At 51.3% G+C, this 17,536-nt stretch overlaps 1 protein-coding gene across 6 annotated transcripts in view; it reads left to right on the top strand.

The window, feature by feature from the left end:
* The first annotated feature begins 586 nt into the window (after positions 1–586).
* Positions 587–17,536, top strand: part of TRIP4 (thyroid hormone receptor interactor 4) — a 29,296-nt gene continuing 12,346 nt past the window's right edge. The window contains exons 1-13 of one of the 6 annotated variants that reach the window (XM_065847682.2): positions 587–719; positions 2,074–2,240; positions 3,364–3,500; positions 5,518–5,745; positions 6,218–6,296; positions 8,285–8,414; positions 8,494–8,709; positions 9,861–9,987; positions 10,700–10,887; positions 11,883–12,007; positions 12,743–12,834; positions 14,442–14,484; positions 14,539–14,555. In XM_065847682.2, the coding sequence (XP_065703754.1) occupies positions 634–719; positions 2,074–2,240; positions 3,364–3,500; positions 5,518–5,745; positions 6,218–6,296; positions 8,285–8,414; positions 8,494–8,709; positions 9,861–9,987; positions 10,700–10,887; positions 11,883–12,007; positions 12,743–12,834; positions 14,442–14,484; positions 14,539–14,540 (1,620 nt within the window). In that variant the 5' untranslated portion in view covers positions 587–633 and the 3' untranslated portion in view covers positions 14,541–14,555. Of the gene's footprint in view, positions 720–2,073; positions 2,241–3,363; positions 3,501–5,517; positions 5,746–6,217; positions 6,297–8,284; positions 8,415–8,493; positions 8,710–9,860; positions 9,988–10,699; positions 10,888–11,882; positions 12,008–12,642; positions 12,835–14,441; positions 14,514–14,538; positions 14,556–15,858; positions 16,067–17,536 lie in introns of those variants that run through there. The other 5 variants (XM_071813711.1, XM_071813709.1, XM_071813710.1 and 2 more) reach the window with 5 other exon arrangements.

Here is a 17,536-nt window from a genome sequence, read left to right as displayed (position 1 = left end):
GAGTGGAGCATCTCCCGTGTGAGGAAAGGCTGAGGGAGCTGGGGCTCTGGAGCTGGAGAAGAGGAGACTGAGGGGGGACTCATTCCTGGGGATCAATATGGAAAGGGGCAGTGTCAGGAGGATGGAGCCAGGCTCTTCTGGGTTACAACCAGTGACAGGACAAGGGGCAATGGGTGCAAACTGGAACACAGGAGGTTCCACTGAAAGAGGAGAAGAAACTTGTTCCCAGTGAGAGTACCAGAGCTTGGCCCAGGCTGCCCAGGGAGGTTGTGGAGTCTCCTTCTGTGCAGACATTCAAACCCGCCTGGACACCTTCCTGTGGAACCTCAGCTGGGTGTTCCTGCTCCATGGGGGGATTGCACTGGATGAGTTTTCCAGGTCCCTTCAACCCCTGACATTATTCTGTGACTCTGTGATTCTATTATGACATTCAGCGCCCTGGTCTGGTGAAGATGTCCCTGCTCATGTCAGGGGTTGTGCAGGACGATGTCCTTTCAGCCCGAACTGTTGCACTCCCGCCGGCAGCTCCCTCTGGGACAGCCCGGAACGGAGTTTCCGCGGCCGCGTTGCCCGGGGGGGGCGGTCCCGGCGCAGCGCGCGGTGCTCGGCCCTTTCCGGTCCCCCGCACGGCCCATGGCGGCGTCCGGCGGGCTGCTCGCCTGGTGCGTCCAGCACCTGCGCGGGGACTTCGGGCTGGACGTGGGCGAGGACGTGGTGAGGTGAGCGGGGCCGGGGACCCGCACCCTCCGCCGGGTCTCTCTTCCCGTGGGCGCGGCGCGGTGGCTCCTTGCGCGGCGGCTCCTTGCGCGGCCTCCGCGTCCCTCAGAGCCCATGGAGCCACACAGAGGGAACGGTGTTTTCCGAGCTGCTCTCGGGGGATCGTTGCGCTGGTTTGTGCCTGGGGAGGGTGTCCCGTGACGGGACGGGGTCGTTGTGGGTGGGTGGGGAGGGAGTTTAAAAGGAAACGGCCTCAAGTTGCATCAGGGGAGGTTGCGGTTGGATCTGGGGAACAGTTTCTTCCCCAAAAGGCTGTGGGGCATTGGAACAGGCTGCCCGGGGCACTGCTGGAGTCACCATCCCTGGAGGGGTTTAAAAGGCATTTAGACGAGGTTCTCAGGGACATCGTTTAGTACTAGAGTTGAGTTGTGGTTGCACTTGATGATCCTGAGGGTCTCTTCCAACTGAAACGCTTCTATTCTACGATTCTAAGGGCATGCTGCTGTCTCCTTGGGTTTACGCAGAAGCTCTTTAGTTTATGGTTATTATTATTATTCTTATTATTATTTATGTGACACAGTGGGAACTGAAGTCTCACGGTGTGTTTTTTAGCATTTGGCAGGAGGGCTGGGGGGGTGTCATTCTGTGCTGTAACAGAAGGAGAAAGGTAATGTATCTCATGATCTTTTCACTGAAACAGACACAAAGGATTTTCCAAAGTGCTTGTCTGACTATTTCACAGGGTTTCCCCAAAGCGCTTGTCTGGGAATTTGACTCATGGAATCGCAGAATCGTTTCAGTTGGAAGAGACCCTCAGGATCATTGAGTCCAACCATAACCCACCCCTGGCACTGCCCCATGTCCTGAGAACCTCATATCCGTCTGTCCAGCCCTCCAGGGATGGTGACTCCAGCACTGCCCTGGGCAGCCTGTTCCAATGCCCCACAGCCCTTTGGGGAAGAAATTGTTCCCCACATCCAACCTCAACCTCCCCTGGCGCAACTTGAGGCCGTTTCCTCTGCTCCTGGCGCTTGTTCCTGGGGAGCAGAGCCCGACCCCCCTGGCTCCAAGCTCCTTTCAGGCAGTTCAGAGATCAGAAGGTCTCCCCTCAGCTCCTGTTCTCCAGCTGAACCCCCCAGGTCCCTCAGCCACTCCCATCACGCTTGTGCCCCAGCCGCTCACCAGCTTCATTACCTCCTCTGCACTCTCTCTTACCCCACATAAACCCATCTCTTACCGTGGTCTCTACAGAAACCTGATCTGGAGAGATAAATTCCATACGTACATGATTAGGCTGTTGGTTTTCTCAGAACAAAAGCCACCTTACCCATTTTTCTCTGTCCTGCCCTCTTACAGGTACATCTTGTCAATAACAAATGAGGATGAGATCCGGGAGTACGTCATTGACCTCATTCAGGGGACCGAGGGGAAGAAGAGTCAGTTTGTAGAAGAACTTCTGGCCAGGTGGCGGAAATCGTCCCAGCTGCTGTCTGAACCTGTGCCCGCGTTCCGGAAAAAGGATGGTGAGTGCCACGGGGAGGAAAGAGCTAAAGTCTCAAATAAGCTTCTCTCAGCTATTCTGTTTATAAACAATTACGTGCCATGAATGCCTGTGACTCATCCTATTTCTGTTCTTTGTGACAGTGTGAAGCCCCTTTTCATTTACAAAGTAAGAGTTCAGGGACATGAGGCTGCACCTTGAATCCTGTGTTCAGTTTTGGGCCCCTCATGTCAAGAAAGGCCTTGAGGTGCTGGAGCGAGTTGAGAGAAGGGAACGGAGCTGGTGAGGGGTTGGAGCACAAGTGTGATGGGAGCGGCTGAGGGACCTGGGGGTTCAGCTGGAGAACAGGAGCTGAGGGGAGACCTTCTGATCTCTGAACTGCCTGAAAGGAACTTGGAGCCAGGGGGGTCGGGCTCTGCTCCCCAGGAACAAGCGCCAGGAGCAGAGGAAACGGCCTCAAGTTGTGCCAGGGGGCTTGAGGTTGGATGTGGGGAACAATTTCTTCCCCAAAGGGCTGTGGGGCATTGGAACAGGCTGCCCAGGGCAGTGCTGGAGTCACCATCCCTGGAGGGTTGGACAGATGGAGATGAGGTTTTCAGGGACATGGAGCAGTGCCAGGGCTGGGGGAACAGTTGGACTTGATGAACTTGAGGGTCTTTTCCGAACTAAATTGTGATTCTGTGATCATGGAAGGATTTGGGTTGGGAGGGACCTTCAAAGACTTTGTAGTCAAGAGCAGGGACATCTCCCACCTGATCAGGTTGCTCAGAACCACATCCAACCTGACCTTGGATGTTCTCAGGGGTGGTTCATCCACCACCTCTCTGGGCAACCTGAGCCAGGCTCTCACCACCCTCAGCATCAAAAACGGAGTTTAGAGATGGGATCTTGGGAACAGTTTCTCCCCAGAAGGGGTTGTGGGGTGTTGGAACAGGCTGCCCAGTGCAGTGGTGGAGTCACCATCCCTGGAGGGTTGAATAGACGGAGATGAGGTTCTCAGGGACGTGGGACAGTGCCAGGGGTGGGGGAACGATTGGACTCGATGATCTTTAAGTTATTTTCCAACCAAAACAATTCTATGATTCTGTGATCTTCCTCCTGCTGGTAGTTACTCAGGCTTTCTTTGTGCTTACACACACTTCCAGAGCCTTCAGAAGTGCCTCGGACTGGAGACCAAGCGAAAAAGGTTAAACGCAAAGGAAGGAACAAGCAGGAGATGCCTGCGTACACTGAGCCAAGCGCACATGTGGAGGAAGTAAAAACCCCCCTGGACCTGGCCAAGGTGAGTGTGTGTGGTGCACAAGGGCAGGCTGCGTGTCGCTGGTGCTGGGGACACACTTTGAGTTTGGGTGGTGAGGAAAGGTGATGTCAAAGATGTGATCGGAAAGTGGAAACGAACTTTGGGAAATATAAATCCTTCGTTAATCAGAGTCTTGATGGAGAAGGTTGTGCGCTTGAAAGCGTGCTTGTGTTTCTAAGCTTCGGCTTCTAAGATTCTAAGCTTGTGTCCGTCTGCAAAAAAAAAAAGAAGACAAGACAGTCTTCTATATGGCACCACTTCTGTGAGATATACGTAAAATAATCGTCAGGTAGCGACTGTGTCAAGGAGCCTGGATGAGGAAGCAGACAATGGAAATCGATGCTGTAATTAGTGACAAAAGGTATTTCTTTAAAGCAGAGCTGTGAAGATTGAGGAATTAAGGAAGCCACCAAGTGGGTAGAACATTCCTTCTTGCTGTATTTCAAACTCCTCGGTCCTGCTGAAGAAAGCTTTAATCGGTAAATGGAATATTTCAAGCTGCTTCCGAGGGGAATCCTTGGGCGCTAGACCGATGAATCTGAGTGCTGCAGTGAGCGCCTGTTTCCCAGAACAGCAGCTCTGGTTTGGCCCTTGGCCTTCCCTGTTCAGTTTTGTGGGGAAATTATTTTACTGTGTTCCTAAGCAGTCTGAGCTGCGATGGAAGAAACTGTGAAATATGAGCACAGAAATGCTAAACCCCAGGAAATGCTGCTCTTTTCGAGCAGCACACGGCCATACGGCTGGTTTTTGCAGCAGATTTATTCTCTAGCCAGCAGAACTGTTTCCCACAGGCAGTGGGAATAAATGATGGAACCTAAAGTTATGTTTTTCCACTGAGAGTTTTGCAGCAAGGAAGCTATAAATGCTTAAAACATTTGTAGAAGTGTTTGTATGAAAGGTTAAAAAACCACAGGTTTTGATCTGGGGATTAAAAAAGGACAGCGGTGTTCCATTGCCTTGTGGTTGTCTTTTGAGCTAATTAAAAAGAAAAGCGAGCAAGCTGTGCCAAAGTTTGCTTTATGTGTTTATTTTTCTCCTAACAATAGTGTTTGGGTCTGGAAGGGGCAGAACTGGGGGGGACTGGAAACGCCGTTGAGAGCAGAGCAGGGAAAAAGTCAAGGCAAGAGATGTCTTGATGCAGAGAAAAAAGAGAAAAGCAGGAGCTTTGTGCTGTAATTAATTCCTGCAATTAACTTCTCAACAATCTGCTTCTCAGCCGGTACATGCTGGAGACGTCAAGTGGGAGGAGGAACCCTTTATTTCTTTGATCAAGGTGTAAGGTCTGAGGGAGAAAACGCAGAGTTCCACTGTTAGATTATTAATCCAGCCATCATCTCAATTAATCTTGCTTTGTTTCTGATCAGAGTTTCTCTACTTCAGCCTGACCTGAAGCTTAGTCCCTGCCCCTAGCGCAGTCTCCGATCGAAACTCAGAGAGGTGAATCTCAGATTCACTGATGCCGCGTCATTTAATGAGAAGAATTTACATCACAGCTAAATATTTGAACACGCAATGCATGGAAAACAAAATCTGAGGTGGCTGTGAGCCCAGAGGTCCTGCTGCCACCAGCTGTTTGTGGGGACACGCGCACAGGACTTCAGAGTTACAAACAGGGGATTGCTCAGACCTCAGCGGCCCTTGAAAATCAATTGGGGCATCGCTGAGCTGCTGTTGGAAGCTGTTAAATACACGTGGGTTGAGAACTGGGTCTGGAGGATGGGCAGCGTGCCTGCCAAGCAGTTTTAGCTTTCAGAGGCAGCAAACATCAAGTGGATCAGCAACATCCTGATGTTCTTGCTTTGTTTAGATTCCTCGGAGGTTTTCTGGCAGGCCTAAGCTTGTCTTTCCGTTTAATCAGGGGTCTGGGCCAAGTCTCGCTCCAGCTAGGCGGAATAACGCTGATCTGAGTCGCCCAGCCTGCTCGATGGCCGGTGCTTTCCCTTTGCTACTGGGATTGCAGCGTGAGTACAGTTTGTTTGTTGAATTTTTTGTTTCTCAGGCACAGGAGAACAACAGCGTGGGCAGCAGCAATTCCTCGAAGAAGAAGCCCAAATTTGTCAGCCTGTACACCAAGGAGGGGCAGGACAAGCTGGCCGTGCTGATCCCCGGGCGTCACGCCTGCGAGTGCCTGGGCCAGAAGCACAGGCTCGTCAACAACTGCCTGGTTTGTGGGCGCATCGTGTGCGAGCAGGAGGGCTCCGGGCCCTGCTTGTTCTGTGGTTCTCTGGTGAGTAACGCGGCGGTTTTGATTTGCTGCGCTGGAGCGTGACGTGGTTCGCTTCGCACTTTGGGGCTGAATTAGCCTCTCGAGATCAAGATTCCTCTAGCAGAGATAGAGGAGATTGGTTGGGTGAAGAAAATGTTTAAAAGCAGGTCCGTTGCTATTTGTAAAGATTTGTTTAACTTGAAGTGGCCAACTGAGAGAGGATCTCTGCGCTAAGCGTTGTTCAGCTGCTCTGGGAGGTTCTGAGTGCAGTTTGAGGTCATGTAGCAATGTGCTCACCCACAGCACCAAGAAACACCAAACTGTACAGTTCTCAGGAATAAAGAACCGGCTTTCAAGATTCTCCCTGCATAAATAACACCGAAGGAAAGGAGGCGTGGACTGTCCTGGCCATTTTAAACAGTTCACCTCAAGCTGGTGTCTGAGGCTCTGAAGCTGCTCAAGATCCTTCCTAAATCCTCATTTTCTCCCTTAGGTGTGCACTAAAGAAGAGCAGGACATTCTCCAACGGGACTCGAACAAGAGCCAGAAGTTGCTGAAGAAGCTCATGGCGGGTCAGTAGCAGTTATGAATCTGTAATATAACGAATCCAATCAGTAGCGCAACAGCAGGAGCCCTGTGCTACACTCACCTTGAAACCGTGTAGGGGTGAGACTGTGCGTGTCCAGAATGTCCAGATCCATTCAGAGAAAAGCAACAAAGCTGGTGAAGGATGTTGTAGTGTGGAGGGGGTCGGGCTCTGCTCCCCAGGAACAAGCGCCAGGAGCAGAGGAAACGGCCTCAAGTTGCGCCGGGGGAGGTTGAGGTTGGATCTGGGGAACAATTTCTTCCCCAAAGGGCTGTGGGGCATTGGAACAGGCTGCCCAGAGCAGTGCTGGAGTCACCATCCCTGGAGGGCTGGACAGACAGACATGAGGTTCTCAGGACATGGGGCGGTGCCAGGGGTGGGTAATGGTTGGACTCGGTCTTAAAGGTCTTTTCCAACTAAAACGCTTCTGTTGTTCATCCAAATTATAAAGAGTTGCTGACAAAGCCTAATGGTAATTCCCTCTTGGCAGCGGACACCTGGATGTTTCTCTGGGCTGTAAATTGCCAGGACAATTTGTGAACGTTATTTGCTTCAGGCTTTCCCGCCTCGGTTGCTGCACGCTGGCTGTGGTGGGCGATCAAAGCACGTTGTGTCCCCTCTGTGAGCGCTCGCCAGTGTTTCTGGGCTTCCACAGAGGCGACAACTGTGCGTGTCAAACGGCAGCGGGTATTGTCCTTACCCAGAGCCCCCAGGGCTGCTCGTTAGGCATTTCTCAATCAGTGACAGGAACTGGATCGCCGTAGCAGTCTTTGAAAATGAGGACAAGGCTCCTGTGGAATGATGATGTGTTGCCGGCTGATTCGCTGGGTCTGGAGAGGTGCTGGGGAATATTTTCTAAAGGCTCTTCTTGTCTAACACTTATCTCGGGAGCTAAAAATAGGAACAGAGCCAAGGAAAGCAAGAGGAAATAATACCCAATCTCCCAGCGAGGACCTGTTTGTCTGAGTGTAGCTGAAACACAGCCAAGGTCACAGTGTTCTTGGTTGAAAAACACACTTTGCTGAAGAACTGGAAAAATATTTACTCTGGGTCTCGATGTCAGCTTCTCTTTAGAGCTGCTGAGATGGCGGGAGGTCCTGTAAGTCCTTGAGAGCAACAGATCATGGAGTTGGTCTGGTTATAATCTTCCCTTATAGATCCTGCTATACTTCAGAATCCACTTTTCTTCCCCGTTTTATCACCCTTATCCATGCAGGCAAAAGCTGAAATGTGGGTAATTATTTGTCTTGGGAGTGAAAAACTGGATCAGCGATGACAGGGAAATACAGGCTTTGTGTTTCCTCAAAATAAAATCATTAGCCTGTGTGATGTCTTCTGCGAAATCCATCCGTTTGTTCCGCTGTGGCTTCGATGCGAACACGCTTGGTTTTTGTTCCCCCCTCCCTTTGTTTGGTTGGGTTTTGGCTCCTGGCCAGAAATGGTGATGAAGAAGAGATGGTTGCTGGGAATCGATTTCTCCGTCTCTAACAAATGGTCTGAAAAACCCGCTGAGGTGTGTCAGGGGAGGATTTCGCTTACAAGAGGCTCTGGTGGCAGCTGCATGGTTTGCTCTGGAACTGACGACTGTGGGTCATTTAGTGTGACCAGGAGTCTTGTGTGGAGGTGACAACACTCGGGAGAGAATTTGGCTTTCAGGAGGGGACTCGGGGCTTGCGGCTGGTGATGGGCAGAATTTAAACAGCCCAAATTGTCGGGAGGGGTGGAGAACTGAAGAGCAAGACCTCTCTCAACGCATTGTCACTATGGTATTTAAATGCTTCCTTCTACTTGGAGGAAGGATTTTGTCAAAGGGACTAGAGGCAAAATCAGGGTTACACCTGGTTTGGAAAGGTGCTGAACTGGTGCAAGGCTCCATGGATGGTGTTTGTTTTAGGAGAGATTTCTGCAGCCGGGCCCACCAAGGCTGGGCCTGAAACGACTGCCTGTTGAGCTGTGATTTGTTTTCTGTCTCAGGCGCTGAGAGTTTGGGGAATTTGGACGCCGTAAGCAAAGACTTACTGCCTCGCCAAGAAGCGCGGCTTAAGGCAGGCCTGGAGATGGCCGTGAAACACAAAGACAAGTTGTTGGAGTTTGACAGGACGAGGTAAGACACGAGCTGGGAGACGCTCCTGAAACAGCATCAATGACATGGCGGGATAAGTCACCTTTGTTGTTTCTCACAGCGTGCGTCGAACCCAGGTCATTGATGATGAATCTGATTACTTTGCCACGGACTCCAACCAGTGGCTGTCGAAGCAGGAGCGGGAGGCTCTGCAGAGGAGGGAGCGGGAGCTGCGGGAGCTGCGGCACGCCTCCCGCCTCGCCAGGAAAATCACCATCGACTTCGCCGGCCGGCAGGTCCTGGAGGAAGATGCCAACATGGCCGAGTACCACAGCAAGTGAGTGAGAACCGCAGCGCCGAGGCACGTGGGGGGAAATCTGCACAGGCTGAATGAGGAGGAACGGGTGTAAGAGAGCAAGCGGATCCCTTGAAGGGCACCTCTGGTGCAGTTTTATGTCCTTTTCTTCCTTGAGGGTCCTGGGGACAGCAGGATGAGCATGAGCTAGCACTGTGCCCTTGTGGCCAGGAAGCCAATGGGACCTGGGGTGAGTTAGAAGGGGGTGGTCAGTAGGTCAGAGAGGTTCTCCTGCCCCTCTGCTCTGCCCTGGGGAGACCACACCTGGAATCTTGTGTCCAGTTGTGGCCCCTCAGCTCCAGAAGGACAGGGAACTGCTGGAGAGAGTCCAGCGCAGCCACCAAGATGCTGAAGGGAGTGGAGCATCTCCCGTGTGAGGAAAGGCTGAGGGAGCTGGGGCTCTGGAGCTGGAGAAGAGGAGACTGAGGGGGGACTCATTCCTGGGGATCAATATGGAAAGGGGCAGTGTCAGGAGGATGGAGCCAGGCTCTTCTGGGTGACACCCAGTGACAGGACAAGGGGCAATGGGTGCAAACTGGAACACAGGAGGTCCCACTGAAATCTGAGAAGAAACTTGTTCGTGGTGAGGGTGTCAGAGCCTGGCCGAGGCTGCCCAGGGAGGTTGTGGAGTCTCCTTTTCTGCAGACATTCAAACCCGCCTGGACACCTTCCTGTGGAACCTCAGCTGGGTGTTCCTGCTCCATGGGGGGATTGCACTGGATGAGCTTTCCAGGTCCCTTCAACCCCTCACATTCTGTGACTCTGTGAGGGTTTATTTTGGCTTGCAGCGCATCATCTCTTCCAGCACAGCTCTGCTGAGACCCCCTCCTAAACCCAGCTGAGCGAGGTTTGTGTGAGGTTTCAGTAGCTGGTCTGTTAAAGATAAAGCCTCCCTGAAAAGAGATGCTGCGGAATGCCAATCTCAACAGAACACATTCGTCTCAAGTTCAAAGCAGGCTGAGTTTCTGTGATAGATTTAACTGCTCCAATTAGAAATCGGAGCAAGCGAGGAAATCGTTTGGCCAGGAGAGGTGGTGATAAGATGACTTGGCTCAGAAATGTGGGTGTGGGGAGCAGGGAGACGTTGCCGGGGGGAGCAGGGGATTTTCATGCCTCTCGTTTGTGCTTTGCAGGCTGGACGAAACCATTGAAGCCATTAACTGTGGCACGCTGAGCGAGGCAGCGGGGAGCCCAGAAGCTAAGACGACGCTGAATTCTGGTGTTTTGGTGAATCCCCGTCTTCTTCAGCCTGCTCCTTTGGTCAGTATGGGTTGAATGGTTTATACCAGAGTAAGGACTAACGTTGGGACTGCTGAGCTTAAGCACTGTGTATCTAGCATGTTTGTAGTGCCTCTTTCCTCCCCTGTGTCTGAGAGATCATCATTAACCCCCTGAGCTGGGGCCAGAAGCTTTACCGATGCCCTGCTCTGTTCCCTGCTCTTGGGAGGTGATTTATCTGGTTTTTAGTCTCCTGCCTCTCATCTTCAGGAACTCACAAGAATTTCTGTGAATCAGCCTAAGGCTGTGTCACTTTTTCAGCTCTTTATGAAGCCTTTGCTGCCAGTTTTTCAATTTGCAAAGGGCATCATCTCTACCCTCCAATTCCCCTTCAGTCGTGGGTTGCTTGGTGCCTACTAAGCATTTGGGGGTTGGATGTTTCCTTGTTTTGCGTGTTGATCATTGTAAGTATGTTTTGAAAACTGTATCTTCCTGTGAATGCTCTGAAATGCCAGCAGGTAGATGTATTTTTTAAATCTGTGGTTTAGCTGTGGTGCACAGAAAGGGAATGCAGCGCAGGGCAGAGCACCACCTTGGTTTTTCTCCTGCCCGAGCACGGCACGTGAGGCTGATCCCCAAAAGAGTAATACCCCTGCCCTTGAATGAAGTAAAGCTTCACATAGGACCTGCACTCGATTACGTCGTTCCTAGAGAGGCACTAATGCTTTTCTCTTTTCTTTTGGACACGCTGAAGTGGGTGGACCAAACGGGTGTGCTGCCGCCCAGGAAAAGCCTCCCGTCGCTGGACGGTGGGGACCAGCCCGGCCCGGAGCGGAGCAGGTTGCGGATCCAGGACCGAGAGCTGCAGGAGATCTCGGACGACGGCTGGTGCCTCAGCCTGCACCAGCCTTGGGCGTCCTTGCTCGTCAGAGGAATCAAAAGGTAAAGGGCTGGTCTGAACCATCAGATATCCTGCTCAGCTCTTGCTTCGTAGGTGGGGTGGAAAGTTTGTGTTCCTGAGGGGACCTTTGTGCTTTGGACAAGCTGCTGGTAGCTCCAGGTTTGGCAGCTGCACTTCTTTGTCCAGCGGACTGATGGGTTGAGAAGCCGGGGAATCAGTTTTTTTGGGGTTTGGAAGGTGCAAGTTTTTTCACATTGGTTAAATGGAGCGAGAGGCCGAGATTTCTGCGGCATAGTCACAGCGTACCTTTCTACAATTGGCAAGGCAAATAAGCGGAAAATGTGAAATATGTTCTTTTTGTCTGTCAAAAAGAAGCCAACGGTTACTTTGTTTAAGAAACAACCCCATGCACACACACCTTGCCGCTACCTTCCCACTCTGGGCTTGGAATCAGGTTACAAAGAGAAGCTCCTTCTGCCCAGCATCCCAGGCATGCTAATTCACCTCTCTAACGCAGAACAAAGAACCTCCTTTAGCCTTTTTTTCTCTTTTTCCTTCACAGAATTTTTCATTTAAGAGAGCAAAGCTTTTGCACTTCCCAAGCTAAAGATGCTAGAAACGTTAATGTGTCCAGATTTTGCATCCAGGTGCTCTGGGATCCCCAGGAGCTGCAATTACCGACTGCCCCATGCAGATGTGTGGTCCGTGATGACTCCCTCAATTGCACGCTTATTGTGCGTGACTTTTTGAGCTTGTGAGGGAATGGTGTGAGCGGATTATCCTCCACACGTGTCCAGGTCCTGCTGTACTGGCCGGGGATTGATGTCTTTTTTGCGGTGAGGCCACGCTCTGCTTGTGGCGTTATTCTTGCCCGTCTCAGCTTCTCTCCGTAGCGCTGACACATTGCTTGAGTTTCAATAGTCAGGGCAAAGCTCAGCAGCAGGAATTGTGGAGGGAAACGTTCTGTTGTAAAATCTGTCCGTGTGGGTGATTTCTGCTGAAATTTAAGGTCTCAATTCTCCTTTGTGTTCTCCAGGGTGGAGGGCAGGACCTGGTACACGTCTCACAGAGGGCGGTTATGGATCGCAGCCACCGCTAAAAGACCTTCCCCTCAGGACATCTCTGAACTGCAGGCCACCTACAGAATGCTGCTCCGCAAAGGTGAGCTCCTCTCCTTGCATCTTGGTGTTATTTGCTACATTGAGCCCTGTAATGAGCAGTGTCAGGAAGCCCTCTCTGCTGAGCGGTTATTACTGCTTTGCTTTTCAACCTTCTGCTCTTGAAATCCTCTTCATCCTCGCTGCGTTTCGCCAGCCACGCGGGTACGGTGGCAGATTTGAACTCCATCCTTTAGCTGGTCACGTGCTCCGAGCACAAACACCTGATTTCTGCGGTAGCATTAGACAGCAGCTCGAGCAACAAGCTGTCGAGTGTGTAAAGCAGCTTGTGCTTCAGCCTGTTTGCGGTGATGTCAAAGGATTTTCATATATTCCAAGCTTGCGGAAATCGGAATGGAAAAGCCGCAGGTTCTTGGGAAAGTGTTTATTCTCTCCTTGGGTGGGAGGACACTGGTGGCTGCACCGCATGCCTGTTTGTGGCGTGTCACCCGGTTTAAATGTCACCCAGCAGGACTGTCTGCTCCCTCAGCAGGGCAAGGGGCTCCTCCTTAGCTGTGTGTTCCTCTGTGGATATGGAATCAAATCTCCCAACCTTACTCCTGTCACGGCCAATATCCTGTGCTGAAAAAAAACAACACCAGGGTGTTAAAGTCACTGTGTGTTTTCTTGTACCTCAAGAGTTAGAAGAGTGTGGAGCAGAGGGGAGGACACGGGGGTCAGAAGCCCCGGCTGTGCATGGGGACGTGCGCCCCCTTCAGAGAGATCTCTTTTCACGCAGAAGTGGAATTCCCAAGCGATTATCCCTCAGGATGCCTCCTGGGCTGCGTGGACGTGACCGATTGTTTATCGCAAGAGCAGTTTAGCGAGCAGGTGAGTACAGCAAATAAAACTTCGGGAGCTTTGCGTTAGCTTTTTAAGCTTTAAAGTTGCATAATTCGCCTCTGTGAGATGCTCTAGAGCGGGTGCCGAACGGAGATTTTCGGCTGTGATTGGAGAAGTGGTGACTTGTACGGCTAGAAAGCAAATGTATTGAGAAAACGCATTTGGGCAGTGGTGGAAGGGAGCGGTGGGCTAATAGAGCCTGAATCCATCCCCAGCCTCTCCCACAGCGAGGGGGTTTGATTGGAGCTGGTTTCTCACGTACGCTGAAACTCTTTTCAAGAAGGACTCACACTTGCTTCATTAAACCGACACGGATGGACGTGTGCCAGGATGCTGCAGCCGCACTGGGTGGCGCAAAACAGCAGCCCTAACGTTGGATTTTTGGTTTTCATCCTTGTTTGGCAAAATCGGGAGCGTGTATCTTCCCTCAGGGTGACTTCCAAAGCGCCAATTTCTCTTGAAACTTCCCGGGGTCCCGATAGAAAGGATTGCTCTGAGTTTTGCCGGGCAGGCAGCAATATTTTGCTACCACTGGGTATAACTGATCTTCCCGTTGCATGGAGGGCTCTGGATTAGGAGGGATCATGTACCCGTTTGGCCACTTTTGGAGAGTATCTGGAGATTACAGTGGATTAAGACTCCCAAAGGATGTTTAAAAGACCTTTTTGTGCATGTGGCAGGTGAGCTGGAGGCCAGGGACACAGATCAGGTTGAGCTACTGAGATTTTCTTTGCCTGAGGCTTTGCTGGCATGATCTCGTGGTTAGAGAAGGAGAGAGACCTGCAGGGAATGGGGGTCGGCGCAGGAATCTCCTATGAAATCTCAGCTCCTACGAGTTCGTGGGTGCTGATGTGCACCAGCTGCACTGAGAGCTGCCAGACGTCTCTGTGAACCGGCCTGGCCATGGGGAGGTGATGGAGATGAGGAGAGGACCCTGATCATTAGAGAAAGGTGAATATTGCGTATTACAGAGAGATAGAGCCAGGCTCTTTGGCGTCATACATGGCAGGAGGGTCATAAATTGAAAGGGAAGGTTTCAGTGTGACTTAAGAACAAATATTCCCTGGGAGGACAGTCGAGGAGCGGTTGTGATCAAGACAAAGCCACGAGCAACCTCAGCTGAACGGTGTCGACCCCACTTTGCTGGAGACCTCCTGAGGTCTGAGCGCTGATGCTGCGCCCGACTCTGCGCCCAAAAATCCGGAGCGGTGGGTTGTGTTAATAATATTAACTCACGGAGCCTTCGAGGTGTTTTACTAGAGGGAAATGCCTGGAAACTAGAGGTGAGGAGAATATTTCTGATGAGATTGTGTCTCAGTCGCGGGCGGAAGTGGGAGAGGTTGAAAGTACGAGCAGCAGAGGGAGCTTTGGGACTGGAACACAGGCAAATCTGCAGGAGCTTTGTAGGGGAACGAGCCAGGAAAGGACACTGGGGCCAGCGGTGGGTTTTTCTTCTGTAGCATCCGCTGCTTTGCAGTTTGGTCTTGAATGGAGATTCTCGTCCTTCTGTCTGTGACATGGTGGGAAATACATCGTGGTCTCTCACGAGTACTTTTCTCCCTCCGACAATTCCTCCTTGTCCTTGTGTTCTTCAGGCCTTGGTAAAATGGCTGCGACAGCTCCTTACGATCTGGAAGTTTAGCTGTAGGTAACAAGCTTTTAATCTTCCCATGGAGGAGCCCCCCAGCAAGTGATGTTGTGTGTAAACTCCCGCTTTGCTCGGCCACAGAGGCACTGGGGGAAGAGCAGAATGTTCCAGGAGCGCTGTGACCAGACGTGCCGGCGAGAGATGTTCCTTTCTTCTCAGCACTGCAATGCCACGGCGCTTCATATTTCGCTGCCTTTTTGCTGCTCCCATATTGCAAACTCTTTAGAATTCCTAATTTCTTGCCTTTTTACAATGGTTTTGTCCATTTTTCCCCAGGACTGCTTTACGCAGCATTTGTTTCCCTAGCTGCTAAGATTGAATTCAGAGGTCTGAGCGTCCTTCTGAAGTTGCTCTATGAGGAAATGTGTGTTTTTGTGGATTGTGATGAGCAGTGAGCGCGTCTGAAGGAAGCTGAGCTTAATTTAATTGCGAGTGCTAGCAAGGTGAGGAAAATGTGCAGCACCAGCACAGAAACACGGGTTGGATGTGGCTGCGAGTAGGAAATCCCTGTTGCTCAGGCTGGTGATTCAGCCCAGGTTCATCAGCAGCATAATCCTCCCATTTCTTGCTGTATGAAGATTCCCCCACGCTGTGGGGGGACAGGGAAAGGAAGATGAGTTTTCACCACTTACGGTGTGCAAAGAATGTGAAATATTTCAAAATATCCGCAGGATATTAGCGGGTAATTAATGCGATGCAGCAGGAGAGACTCTCGGAGGTGAAGCTACCGCCGAGGTCTTTTTGGGGCGCTACACTTTGTCTCACACCTTCCTCCTCTCAGCTCCCATTTGAAGCGTCTGTGTTTTCCGGAATAAATCATTTCACAAGCCCCGTTTGCGGGTTGTACCCACCACCCCAAGGTGAAATAGTTCCCTGACGTGCTCCTTGGCTTTTGATGGTGGTTCTGCTGTTTCCAGCAACCGCAAGGTTTGTGTTGACTCTTGCGACCAAGGGAGATTCATCCTGGTCTGTCTCTCCTGTGACATTTCTATTATTTCACGGTCCTTTTGATGCTGTCACCCTCTCCCTGTTTAGTACCGTCTGCAGATTTAATTTCCTCGCTGTTCGCATCCTCTCCCAGGTTGCTAATCGAGATGTTAGCGGCACCCTGCTGGGATTTTTCTATCGTTATTTAATATATATATATTTTAAACTTGTGCTCAAAAAAGCCCAAATCAAGCAGCAACGCCCCATTTCACCACACCAGTAGACTCCGACCCTGCCCCAGGAGCTTCTCTTATTATCATGGACCCGTTATTTAGCTGCGTTATTTGTAAGTCTGGCCCAGCGTGGCTCCTTTGGAGGGGTCAGTCTCGCAGCTCTGCCCCACGTAGAGCATTAAAGACCGATTTATGTTTTTGAAGTGGTTTGTGGATCATCAGGAGAAGCGATGACAACAGGACCTTTGGTCGCGGAGGAGAAGCCGAGAAGGGACGTCCTTGCGATTAGAATCAGCGGCACGTCAGATGACATCGCCCTAATCCCGGCTGTGCCGCTAATTGCGTGAACGGCTTTAATCTGTTCCCCTGGGTCTCTTTCCCACGTGGAAAATAACGCGGTGCTTCCCCGGCAGAGCTTCTTTGCGCCTCGTTGTACCACTCCAAGCTGCGAGCTTTGTATCGAAGCCGTCTGGGAGCAGGAGTTGCTATCAGGTGGGAAAGTCCAGCCCGGGTATCGAGTGTCACCTGGTTTGATCACAGCAAAAGCTGTTTCCAATTCAGCGCATGGTTGCGGTACCCGGAGCTCCCTCCGCGTCGCTCTTCCATCTCAATATTTCCAGCGGAGCTTTGCACATCTCGCACCTCGTTCTGGGCTCGTTTCCTTCTCCCCGTGGCAGCCACCCAAAAAACCCTGCTCGACACCACAACGATCCCTTTGTTGCCGCGCTGAAGGTGACCTGCAAATTGGTGGGGTTTGATTTTTCTGCCCTCCCTGTTGAGATGTGAGCGTTGACGGTGGCTTTTCCTCGCCCCGGGCTGACGTCACCGGCACCTCGAGCAGAACGTGGAGCCGCTTTTGCTTCTCGTTCCCTGCGCGAGGTGTCAGTGACTTCAGCCGCGCTCGCTGGGGCTGGCGAGGGGCTCAAGCAAACAGGAACTATTCCCATTTACGCCGCTTTAACGCGCTCCGAATCCCGCCTTCGTTTGGCTAACGACTTTGATCTGAGAGACTATTACTTCACCTGGAAAAAAGGAACATTTCTGCTGCCACTATTTTAGTCGTTGATAGGTGTGTTTGGACTTATTTTGAATGCAAGCGTGCACACACGCCGGTATCGAGATGGAGCTATTATCTCGGCTTGAAATATTGGGTAATTATGTTTGACGGGAGTAAAGTGTTTATTTTTCATTTCTAGGCGATCACTTAGTGTCCTAAATCTGCACAAGGGAACACGTCTAAGCTATTTTTTGTGCCACGAGACTGCGACTATCATTTCAATAGGCTCTGTCTTTCCCTCTCAGGAAATTTGCATTTAATCTCTTGCCCACCCCGGTGAAAATAACAGCAAGAAAAAATGAGGCTTGGGCACCAAGCATCCAGAACTCGCTTTAAATTCTCAAACAGGAGCGCAGGAGAAGGGTAGAAATTGTCTATATTTAGACTGCAGAAGGTGCCTGTTGAGATTATCTCCAAATAAAGGAACAATAGCCCACTGGTCATGTTTTCCTAAGAGAGAAGTTAATGAGAGGGAGGAACACAAACATGTGCATTGACGTGCGCTTCAAAGAACATGCTAATACATCGAGACTTTTAACGAGGACCTTGTCCCCAAAGGAGGGGTTTCCTGGCTGGTTCGTGCGGTGCTGGGCTGCCCTGGCGCCTCCGCTCGCTCCCCACACGCCGGATTTACCTCCTCGATTCCAAAGTTTTGTTCCTGCCCCTCTTTTCTGCAGGGTTTTAAGGGCTAAATCAGCTCAACCTCCTCCCGCAGCCATCTGGGGGGCTGCTCATGGTTGCCAACCAGTGCAAGGCCTTTGAACTTGGCAGGTCCCTGAGTTCCCCAAAGCCAAATTTATCTTCCGAGCGGTATCAGGTGTGGTT

This window comes from Patagioenas fasciata, chromosome 12 (assembly GCF_037038585.1).
Source record: "Patagioenas fasciata isolate bPatFas1 chromosome 12, bPatFas1.hap1, whole genome shotgun sequence".
Taxonomy (NCBI): domain Eukaryota; kingdom Metazoa; phylum Chordata; class Aves; order Columbiformes; family Columbidae; genus Patagioenas; species Patagioenas fasciata.
This window is presented reverse-complemented; position numbering and strand designations above follow the sequence as displayed.